Source organism: Macaca nemestrina, chromosome 12 (genome assembly GCF_043159975.1).
Source record: "Macaca nemestrina isolate mMacNem1 chromosome 12, mMacNem.hap1, whole genome shotgun sequence".
Lineage (NCBI taxonomy): Eukaryota > Metazoa > Chordata > Mammalia > Primates > Cercopithecidae > Macaca > Macaca nemestrina.
Window position 1 is genome coordinate 103915045 of NC_092136.1, and position 12411 is coordinate 103927455.

Below are 12411 nucleotides of genomic sequence, written 5' to 3' on the forward strand. Positions count from 1 at the left end.
AGGAATTAATGAAAACTTGCTTTCCTTAGATTTAACTGTAGTATCTAATCAAGAAAAAATAGGTGCTATTGAGTCCCAGACAGCAAAGCCCCCAGTTTATAATCTTACTCTCAGGCAATGTTGTCTCTCTTTAACCAATCAAGGTCCAAAGGTTGCTAAGTGATTTGATGATCATCTGCTCTCAGAGTAACAGTCCCTCTTCACACACCTAAGGGGCTTTAAAGCATTAATCTACCATTGCTATAACTCAGGAGCAGTTTTCAAATATTCCCTGTAGGGGAAAGGGAGTCGAGGGAGTGGGGTGATAGGGTGAAATAGACTGATGAACGTGTCAGGCCAGCTCTTTTCTTTTACAAGAAACCATACATCTAATTTTCAGTCATCCTTGTTAAAATAAGCAGACATCCTCTTCTGAACAAACCTTACCTGCCATGCTACATTCATTACGTTATGAGTCCACTCTATATTCTGTTCAGGTGTATCCAGGTAATAACGATCATTTTTCTGGAGGCATGGTCTTTGTCATACATTATGGTAGAATCCAGAGATTTATTCACAGTGCAAGCCATGTTAAAGATGCCCTCTACAGTCATATTGATGATATTATATAGCTCTCATCTGGGTGCAGTCATATTTGTTCCTTCTGATAGGTTGTCTCTTTAATCTAGGTGTGTGGGTGGGTGTCTGTGCTTGTGTGTATGTGTGTGTGTCTGCTTGATACGAGCTGAACCCTGATGGAAGCCCATCATTTCTGTCTTTCACATCTCTCTTGAGGTCACATGCTAGAGGTAGAAGACTTATAATTCAGGACTATAATTCCAAATCCCCATTAACTTGTATTGTCTGGATAATCTACAGTCTATCTGGCTTATATGCACCAGATGGTTTACAACTAGATTTGTGTCACGATAGTATGGGTCTAAGAACCAAAAAACTCAAAATGAGCTGATCAAATTAGAAGCATGACAACACATAAAAAATCTTTGAAATTAAAATGCTTCCCTGCTTTTCTGAAATAAAAACAGGGATACCCATCAAGCCATTCCCACACAAGTGAAAGCTTCTTGTGACAGCTCTGGGGAAAATGACTGATGGTTTTCCGGGGTGGCTCCCAGCAGTGCCTAGAACGTAGTGTGTATACAAATATCTCTCAGAGAAAGCTGTGGGGAACTCTCGGTTCCTGAGAAGGGAGGGGGAAATTTATTTATTTATTTATTTATTTATTTATTTATTTATTATGATTATACTTTAAGTTCTAGGGTACATGTGCACAACGTGCAGGTTTGTTACATATGTATACTTGTGCCATGTTGCTGTGCTGCACCCATCAACTCGTCAGCGCCCATCAACTCGTCATTTACATCAGGTATAACTCCCAATGCAATCCCTCCCCCCTCCCCCCTCCCCATGATAGGCCCCGGTGTGTGATGTTCCGGGAGGGGGAAATTTAATCTCTTCTAACATGAGGCTGAAGAGTCAATCCAAACCGTAGGTAAAATGCAAACATGTCCCTGTGTATGAGCTTTACTAGTGTTTTCAAGTTTTGATTCAGGGCAGTTGACAGAAACAGCAATGATGGCTGAGGAAATATTTATGAATGATGAGGTGACCTAATAAGACCACGAGAACATTTTGGTTGCTGAAATAAATATTTTAAAACTATTTTTGAGAAAAAGAACTAATTGAATGTGTCTCCTTCAGCTGTACAGTAAATATGATTTCATTCAGCTTTTGTCACGTATTTATAAAAATCATTTCTGAAGTTAACTGCATTACTTTAAAATAACAATTCGTAAAAAAGAAATGCTCTGAAAATGGAAAATCACTTTCAACAAAAACAAGGTATGGTTTAAACAGAAGTTAATGGTGGGTCCAATGACCCTTGCTCCTGCTCCAGAAAGTTCTTGAACAATGGAGTTCTGAGTAAAAAAATCAGCTTGCAGGCCGGGCGCGGTGGCTCACGCCTGTAATCCCAGCACTTTGGGAGGCCGAGGCGGGCGGATCACAAGGTCAGGAGATCGAGACCACGGTGAAACCCCGTCTCTACTAAAAATACAAAAAATTAGCCGGGCGCGGTTGTGGGCGCCTGTAGTCCCAGCTACTCGGGAGGCTGAGGCAGGAGAATGGCGTGAACCTGGGAGGCAGAGCTTGCAGTGAGCCGAGATCACGCCACTGCACTCCAGCCTGGGCAACAGAGCAAGACTCCGTCTCAAAAAAAAAAAAAAAATCAGCTTGCAGTTTCTGAGAGTTTCTGAGTAAAGAAACTCTCTTACAAGAGAATTAAGCAGCACCTAGACTTGAAACTCAAACCAGAAGCTTTTGAAGTGGATCTGGACCCAGGGAACTTCCCCAGATACTCCAAAAGGACAAGAGAATGCCTCTCTTTTAAAGGACCTGGGTTATTCTTAATTTGTTAAGGGTCCTTTAAGGCTTGTAATTGAATTGTGGTTGGGGCAAGAATCATTAGACAACCCTGAGCTATCACGTCGAAGGTGCCTGAGAAGCTGGAGCATCCCTTGACCCTCAGTCAAGGTTGCAAAAACTGCTGGTGTCTGCCTTGAGTTATCAGCCTCTACTGCGACCCTCCTGCTTAGCCTGAGCACCTCTTCAGCATTATATGCCTTGTGTTGACTTTCATCTAACTGATAATGATTGCCTACACCAAGTTAGGTTCAGAGCATGTATTCTGGACTGTCGAAAGCACACAAAACACTTATTATCACCATCAGAGATCCCTCTGATCTTTTGATCAGATGAGGTTCTAGTCCAGCATCCATACCAGGTGAATTAAATAGTCACATAATTCATAGTGGAAGGAATCCTGCCATATGAAAGAGTTTTTAAAATATCCCCCAGAGAGCAAAAGATAACATATCAATTTTAGGAAAAAACAAAAAACAAAAAAACTCTGAATCAGCCACATGGACCTACTTAGAGCCATGGGCAAGCTTCCTCTATGCTCTTGACCTTTTAGTAACAATTGCATTTATTATCTTGTATTTTATTGCTACATAAATGCTACACATAGGATTGGTGAAAACAAGGTCTGCTCTTTCTGTGCAAAGTAGATAAGGAGACAGAATACTGAGAAATGACTAAATTTAGGGGAAAACTGGAACATGAACCATTTTACAGCTTCAGGGTGAGTTATGTTTTATATCTAAGTAAAATAGAATACATGCCTGATTTGCACTTAAGTTATCTTCCTGTAAATATTGGGGTTTTTCAAGTCTGAAAAGACCCTTGAAAATGCAAAGGTTAACATCTTCCCCAGGAATATTCAAAACCTATTTTGCAATTCCCCACTTGAGTGTGGGCCATGAACTAGTTTGATATGTTTGGACAGACCTTTAATTGGAATGCTTTGCCCTGAAACTGAAAAATATTTAAGTTATTGCCTAGCCTGAGTTCCTACCATGCTATACTGGCAGTTCCTGGAAACCTTTCTGACAGACAGGAAAAAGGGTGTCTGACATAATCCATTGTAACCTGAATGAAATGGAGAAACACATCCTGTTTGAGATCTGTCTTTTGGTCAAGCCACAGGTCCTTAATGCAGGTGAAATCCTTTTGGGGTTGACCTTAGCTGTTCCATCCATTTCTTTTGCAGGCAATAGAGTAATAAATTACTTACTGAAATAGAGCTTGTGACTGATTCCCAGTTGGTCTCTGAAGCTGCTGCGGGTTGGAAATCTTCCTGGAAGGCAAAGAAACATCTATGTGAGTCAGTCAAACCTCTGTTCAAGTCATTATGTGCATAGTTTCAACATCTCAGCCTTCTGAATCTTTTTCCAACTAAGTGACAACAGAAATAGGGCTATATTCCTGCTGAACAGGTCACCATTTGTCTTAAGCACATCTCCTCAAGAACCCTTCTCATTCAAGATGTGGACATTTTCTTGTAAGTACTGGTGACATGGAAAAAGTACAGGTAGGAATGCAAATTTTAACTTGGCCATCCACTAGCTGTGTGACCACAGATAACTGACAACCCCTCCAGTCCTTCCTTTCCTCAGCTGTAAGTGGCTAGTATGGAATTCTTATATTACAGGGCTGTTTTGAGAATTGAACGCATTAATTATGTAACTACCAATGGCACCGAACAAAGTGTTTGATTAAAGAATAATAATTATCATCATTATTGACATATAGTGGGTTTAAACTAGGTTATGCATTATGTTCAATCTTGCCTGCTGACCTGGTCCCAAATATTGGTGATCTTTTCAAAGACACACTAACTTCCAAGGGGTTCTTCTTGACTCTGTCAACAAATACAAGGAAGGATGGCAGAGGAAGAAAATGACTGGTAGTGACTAAGTACTCCCCATTTGGGGAAGGAAGGCCAAGGGCAGACCTGAAAACATTAGTTATCTCAGATAAGCCTGAGTGGATGTGTGATAGCAATGGATCACACAGAAAAAACTTCTCTTAAAAGGCAAACTTGTCTCCCATTTATATATAACTTCCATATTAATTACTACAGCACCAGGAAGTTTAAAAAACATTAAGGGAAGGAAAACAAATTCTGTCGTTTTTACAATCCACAGATGGCTTTCTGACCTTGGCAAAATAAATTACTTTAGTAAATTTCTTCCAGCCTTACCAGGGAGTGGAAGGTATTTTCAGAGGATGCTGAGAAATGTTCAGCCACTCTAGTCTGACAGCATATTTACCCAAGTATACCTACTGAATGAGAGCTTAGTATCAGGTGTAAATTTCATTAACATTTTGAGGAGCTGGAAGTACATTTGTTAATTGGTTATGATGAGGCTGGTTTATATATAAATTTCCTGTGTTTAATAAAATTTCAGCTGATTACTGAGAGAGAACTGAGTCAAATGTGGGGTTCAAAGAATGAACAGGTATTAGAAACTGACTAGATAATGGGTTGACAGGTGCAGCAAACCACCATATATCCCAGAACTTACAGTAAAAAAGGAAAGAAACTGACTAGACATCATTATTCTAATCATTTTTTTTTTCTTTTTGAGACCGAGTCTCACTCTGTCATCCAGGCCGGTGTGCAGTGGCATGATCTCGGCTTACTGCAACCTCTGCCTCCCAGGTTCAAGCAATTCTCCTGCCTCAGCCTTCCTAGTAGCTGGGATTACAGGTGTGCACCACCACACGTGGCTAAGTTTTGTGTTTTTAGTAGAGATGGGGTTTCGCCATGTTGGCCAGACTGGTCTTGAACTATTGACCTCAGGTGATCTACCGACATTGGCCCTCCGGAGTGCTGGGATTACAGGCATGAGCCACTGGGCCTGGCCTTGTTATTCTAATCTTAATCCTAGGGAAGATAGGAAAGAAACAGGAAATGTGGTATCTGTACTCTGCAAAACAGAATAGACACAAAAGGACACTGAATTCCCACAGGGGGAAAATGTGTATAATCAAATGAAGGCTGGCATTTATATGAGTCTTCATAAGTTGGTGATCAGATAAGACTGGGCAAGAAGCCAGAGAGCCAGTGGCTTCTCCATGCCGTGATGAGACTATTGGTGGAGGACATATACCGGGTAAGGTAATGACATGAGCAATCTTCAGATCACAGAATTTTCATTTTCCCTTGTTCATTCAATATTTGTTAATCACCTGCTATTAATACTTTCTAAGCTGTTGATAGGATCATGAGGAAATAAAAACTATTCCTACCTTCAAGGAATTTGGAAAAATTTCACATAGGAAGTTGATTTGTTGGTAGAGTCTTGGAAGATAAATAGATGGGTCTTGCAGAAAAGGTGGGTAGAAGACTCAAAGGGAGAGCAATGCTTAGACAAGGTGAGGAAAGTATACAGAAAAATAAACAACTTACTGGGGAAAGTATGAGTCATGTTGGGCATAGTGTGTTCGAGGTGCCTACACTATATACAGATGGAGATGTTCAGGGGGAAGTTTGCTACATGAGAATGGACCGCATGAGAGAGATGTGACCTTGAGATACAGATTTGGGAAGTATCAACACAAAAATGCAATTCAACCAAGTAAAGGGTTATGTTGACCATGTGTTAAAATCAGAAGAGGGAAAGTTTTAAATCTTGGAACTGGAAATAGTTTTAGAATTATCTAGTCAAATCTCCTTATTTAAACAATAAGGAAACTGGTCAGGAGCGGTGGCTCACGCCTGTAATCCCAGCACTTTGGGAGGCCGAGGCAGGTGCATCACCTGAGGTCAGGAGTTCAAGACCAGCCTGGCCAACATGGTGAAAACCCATCTCTACTACTACTACTACTAATAAAAAAATTAGCCGGGTGTGGTGGTGTGTGCCTGTAATCCCAGTTACTCGGGAGGCTGAGGCAGGAGAATTGCTTAAATCTGGGAGGCAGAGGTTGCAGTGGGCCGAGATTGCACCATTGCACTCCAGACTTGGTAACAAGAGGGAAACTCTGTCTCAAAAAAAAAAAAAAAAAAAAAACCATAAAAATAAATAAACAAATAAATAAGGAAACAAATGCTTAGAGAGATAGTTGGTGTGTTCTGTATCATGTACCCATTTTCTGGCAAAGCTAAGGCCACCAAAGCTCATTTCTAAGTAGAAACTGTGTGGTTGGTGACCTTCTACAGTGTTACAGCTGCCTTGGACAATGTGTATATAGGGAGAAAAATGATGGAACAGTTTCCAAAAGCGTAATCAGCAGAGCAGGAAAGGCGTATAGCTGAGTGCTGGTGGGTGTCTCTATGAGGACACCCTTTGAAGTAGTCTTAGTCATTTAGATTTCATATCTATCCTTAAGAAATTCTGTGATTTCAGTTCATGTCCTTGCATAGACACATGGTAAAAATATTTTGCTAAGATTTTTTTTAACCTGAAAGGGACTTTGGTCCACAAGCCCCTAAACAAATGTTACACAAGAACTTTTAGTTTCTTCACCGTCTGGGCTACAGGATTCCAGTTCGAAACTTTAATAAGAGCAAATGATAAAAGATTTCATTAAATCCCATATAAAATATAACTTTATCTTCTCTTAGCAACACAAATGTTAGACATTGAAAAGAAACCAACTGTTATGTTACTTCAGAAGTTTACCATTACTTATAGATGACATATTTAAATTAAGCTTATAAAAGGGAATGACATCCCATTAAAAGTAAAACACCGAACCTCCAAGGTTTTAGCCCTCAAAGGAGAATCTTGGCATAGGAGGATTTACCTGCTAAATCCACAATAGGATTATTTCTCATCTCTTCCACCATAACCTCCCAAGTCCACTTGGAAACCAGCAAGTTTCCCAACTGCCTGTTAGCTCTTCCCATAGGGTCAGAGTTATCTCTTTTAATGGTAAATCAAATCACTTCTGTAGTCTGCTTAAAACCTTCCAATAGCTTTCCATTGCTCTTAGAATTTGGCAAAATAAGATCTGACTACTGTTTGCCTCTATGAACTTCTTTCCTCTGGTGTCCTCTGATTTGATATCCTACCTTTCCCACTACCTCCACTCCTGCTACACTGGCCTTCTTTCAGCTTGCAAATAACACAATAAGCCTCTTCTCCCCTTAGGTTTAATTCACTGCTGTTCCCTGCCTGGATGCACTTTCCCCAAATGCTCCAATGGCTGGCTCCTCATCATTTAGTTCTCTGCTCAAATATCTAACATCTTTGAGCATTCTATTTAAAATACTCCCACACTTGGTCACTCTATCTACTTAACCTGCTTAATTTCCTTTAAAGTATTTATGGTTATCTGAAATAATTTTATGTTTGTTTTACTGTTGATCATCTCCTTCCTCAAGTGAAATTACACGCCAGAATGGCAAAGATGCTGTTTATTTGTTCTTTATTCCGAGTTTCTAGCTGAGTTTTTAGTATACATTCCAATTTCTCTGCCTTCCGTGTATACGTAAGGATGATGATCAGCTGCTACTTGCTAGTAGCAAGCCAGTAGTTTACAGCCAGTGTCCATTCTGAGTGGTTGGTCCCTATGCCATACTACTTGTTATATACCCTTAATATTATCCTGAGCAGACTGCTTGCTTTTCAAACTCCAGAATAACGGAAGACAAACTCCTTTTCGTAGGTGCTCTTAGCAGAACAGTGCCCTTACCGTTACTTTAAGAAATGCTAAAATAGAACAAACAATGAAGAATCATTTAAAACTATATTAAAACAGTTCAGTTTACAAAGAAAACATTTCTGTTATTTGGTATAGAAAACTTACATAAGTGCTTTACAAGCTATGGCTCACTATTCTAAGGGGAGATAACTCTTTACTAGCTCCTAGAGGGTGGTACACATCTCTTGACTTCCTCACCTTCTGCTCCGGAACTGTAGTATCTTCCCTCCTAACATAAAGGAGCTGGTATTTTAGTTACCTTGTTCCTATAGTCCATATAGGGAGTCTAGCAATGTGGCACTGTGTGTACCTTATTGTACCTTACAGAGACCATCTGGGGGTCTGATGACCTCCCTTGAGATATGAGCAAACTGAAGTTCAGAGAGCCAAATGGGTTGCCCGGCATCTCCCAACTAATTATGACTACAAGGACCCATTTAGCTATTGTGTATCTCTTAGTCGCATGCTCTTTCCAACCCACCAAATAATGTTATATATCATTCTATAATTATAGACATCTTAATCTGCATTGTCTTAATTAATAAAATTAATTTATATCATTAAAATAATTTATCCTCAGCTTAATTCCTCACATTAAAATAGTTCATAATTACATTTTGGCAGTGAAACTAATCATTTGGCATTTTGAAACAAAACTCCCTCATTCTCTGCATTTTACTATTAAGCTTTGGAACGTAGATATGATTCTCAAATTTTCACTTTCTAAATAGTTTAGGATGCACAGTTTGGTTTCTATTAGAAAAGGGTTATAGACTCGAAAGTTGGAGAGATGTGTACAAATAAAATCTTAAAGTGCTACATAAAAACACAGATAAATATTAATGTAAGTGTAGTGTGAAAGAGATATTTCTAAGCATTAATGCCAAAGTCGGAAAGCATAAAAATCGATACACCTTACATATACAAAATGTTATATAAATCTAAAAGAGATCAAAAACAAAAGTAAAACCATAAGGACAAGCTAGTAAACACACTTGTAACAGATATAACAGGTAAACAGTTAACATCCTTAAAATAAAATGAACTCATAGATCAAAAGCTTATACAAGAATATGTTCCATATCATACAATACTGCTAGAAAAAAAATGTACAGATATGTGAATGAAGCAGGACTGAAAAAGTATTCACAAAAAATTTATATTGGTTAGCAATGATATATTCTCATTTTCTTCTTTTTGTATATACGTTTTAAAATGTCATAGTAAACACCTAGTTTGAGTAAAACAGTAAATTTCTAAAACTACAATGGAAAAGAAAAAATGGACTGGATGTGTGTACACATATTACATATTAAATGACAGACAAGCCTTTAGGGGTGAATGATCACAAATCATTTACCTGTACTTAGCACAAATCAAGAAGGTTTGTTTATCTTATAAAGAGGATTATTTACAAAAGAAAAGAGGAATTACTCAACATTTATGATATCATTTATTGAATGGTGTCATCCATGTATTCCATGGTAGGAAATAAAAGTGTTCTTGTAGATGTGTTTCTCACCAATTACTAAAAGAGAATTGTTCAAAAACTGGACTACAAAGAGTTCTAGCATGGTCACATTTGGCTCTATTAAAACATGGTTAATACAACACAAACTTTTAACATCTTTAAAAGCAGCTATGAAAACATGCAATGAACCATCAGCTCAGGGTCAGTCAGGCATGTGTCAGGCTCAATTTGAGAACAATTCACCCACTGAATTGTTCTATATGGCTGAAAGCAAACATAGCTGGGGCTATAATAACACTACAAATAATAAATGCTCTCAACAACAATCCTTGCTATTAAAGAATAAAATACGAGTGGGAATTTCCATTTTCAGAAAGGGTTTCTCCAGAGAAACTTTCTTTTCAGATTCCTTACCATTGGATATCTTGGTCCCATGCCAGAGAGGGCAGTAGATATATTACAAGCTAACAAACAATCCACTCATTCCTTCACCAGAGCAACCCTGCACACATTCAACCACTAACTGAGCACCAGCAATGGATGTCCAAAGGAATCCCTCTCCTGTCCCTTGATAGTGGAGCTAGGGACTCTTGTCCTTTAAGTCTTTGCAGGCAGCTGTTCCCAGACCAATACTTCAAACATTTGGGATGATTAGTTGTACCACCTGTTCCTGGATCTCACGGAGGATGGCTGTTCATTTTTATCCTAAGTGATTATGCTATATTTGAGTAGATGAACCACAAACTATTCATGGCTAGAGGGATGTGTCTCACCAGCACTTAAAATATATGCAGTTACTTGGGAGTTTTTATAAAGCTTTCAAATAAAACGATCTTTAACTTACCAAGGACGACTTATTTGGGGAAAGTTTCAAAAGACATTTGTCAGTATATTTTCTCTCATTCTGAAAAATTGTATTCTGTTTGCTGCTTTATATTCACTTCTCAGAGGCAGAAAATAAAGAAATCTCTCTCCTAATTGTATCTGTGCTTCTTGATTGAGTTAATGCTTAGAGCTTTTGAATTTCTAAATGCTTAATGCTTTCGAATTTCAAAAGAAACACCTCTAAGCATTCAAAAGAAACACAAAGGGGTTTGTTAAGATTCATAAAACAGTAATGAACAAACACATGATCAACATCCATTACTTCAATAAATTCTAAGTTTGTTTGTTCATGACACTCTGCTCTGTTCATGACCCACTGAGGGAAATCCAAATAAAGCCAAACTTGGAGGCTTGTGTCCTGGGATTACTCTACAGGGAGATCCTTTTGAATAAAGTCTTTTGATACTTCAGTACCTGAATTTCTGGCATGCAGACCCAATAATGTATGTGGAATTACACTAATGTCTTAATGTCTACAGGAAGAGAATAAAGCAAAAATTAAAAACCCTTAGAATCAATAAAACTCTGTAGCCCAACCAAAACTTAACAAGTATACTTTCTTCACAGACTCATCATCAAACTAGCTCTTCTACATATAATATGGTAAAGGCCTTGGCAGGCGGCCAGATTTTATTGGCTAGAATATTTAATACAAGGATATCAAGAGTCTAAGAATCAATAATTAACAAGAATCAAAGAGCATCTTCCAAAGTTAGAGAATTTGCCTGTGAAATTTTATAATACATGTTTCTTAGAGTTACAAGAAGCCCTGGACAGGAGCTTTCTGTTATAGTAAAAATATCTTTAATTAAATAAAGAAATTTTAATAAGAAATATAGATAAGACATGCAGATTTTCACTGATTTAAGAGTTAATTTTTTATAACATTTTCATTTATCATTATTGACAATAAAGTACAATGTTTAAATTTAGAACTGCTAGAATTCATTAACCAATCATCCATGTAATCTTGGTGTAGTGTCAAGATATTTTTAAAAGTTCATTTTTCTTCCTACATTATGAGAAAAGGAACTTTTTATACTTGCTAGTTTCTGATTTCTTCAGATTGAACTTAGTTTGGGAATTTGATCTTGATATAGTAAGGAGAGATTAGAGCAAACGCCAGTCCAGCAAGTGAAGAAGAGAAGGGGTCATCGATTCAAAAGAGGTCATGAGAATGATACTCAAGAACTAGAGAGGATCAATGTGTGTTTGCAGGTAGAGAGAGGGGTGCCACATATCAAGGCGCTGCACAGAAAATTGCAAATTGCAAAATACTACTTTGTTAATAGCTTCCATGGCGTTTGGTCATACTAACTGGTAAGTGAACATTTAATTTACAGCTAGAGAAATACTACAGTACTTCTACAATCTGTTGCCGAAGAGCTAGGTTCAGATTTAAATTTTGTGACTAGTTGTTTAGCATTAAAAAAAAAAAAACTCTGTGATTAATTATTTTTCAGTAATGCCTGCCACTTATGGAGCATAGATTTTATGCTGGTGACTATATGAAATGCTTTCCATAAATTATCTCATTCATCATTTCTACAGTAGCTTTAAAAGACGAGGAAGCAGACAGACAGGATGCAAGCCCTATTATTAAGGAAGCGCCACAGATACCTGAACCTGTGGCTGAATCTCTGTGCTCTTTCATCTTTGTTGAATAATTCCTCTTTTCTTTTATAAATAATCCTTTTTATAAAATAAACAAATCTTGATTTGTGCTAAGTTCAGGTTTTCATAAATTCCTTAAATGCATTTCAAAGAGAACATCTGATTCAATTCACCAGTGGTCTGAAATTTATTAAATATTGTACTTTTGATATTGCTAAGCCAATCTTAAAGATTATTTATACCAGGCTAAAATGAATGACTTAGGAAATTATTCCTGTTCCTTAGGAAAATTAGAAGTTTGAAATGAAAAGAAGAAATATTGACTTGAATTATTCATATTTTCATTTTCTTGCAGGAAGCGCAATGCCTGGTACATAGTGAGCACTCTT

At 37.8% G+C, this 12411-nt stretch overlaps 1 protein-coding gene across 2 annotated transcripts in view; it reads right to left on the reverse strand.

The window, feature by feature from the left end:
* LOC105493695 (platelet derived growth factor D) overlaps nucleotides 1-12411 on the reverse strand; it is a 246947-nt gene that overhangs the window by 35369 nt on the left and 199167 nt on the right. For both annotated transcript variants that reach the window (XM_011761552.2, XM_011761551.2), the window contains exon 4: nucleotides 3635-3697. In XM_011761552.2, the coding sequence (XP_011759854.2) occupies nucleotides 3635-3697 (63 nt within the window). The remainder of the gene's footprint in view (nucleotides 1-3634; nucleotides 3698-12411) is intronic.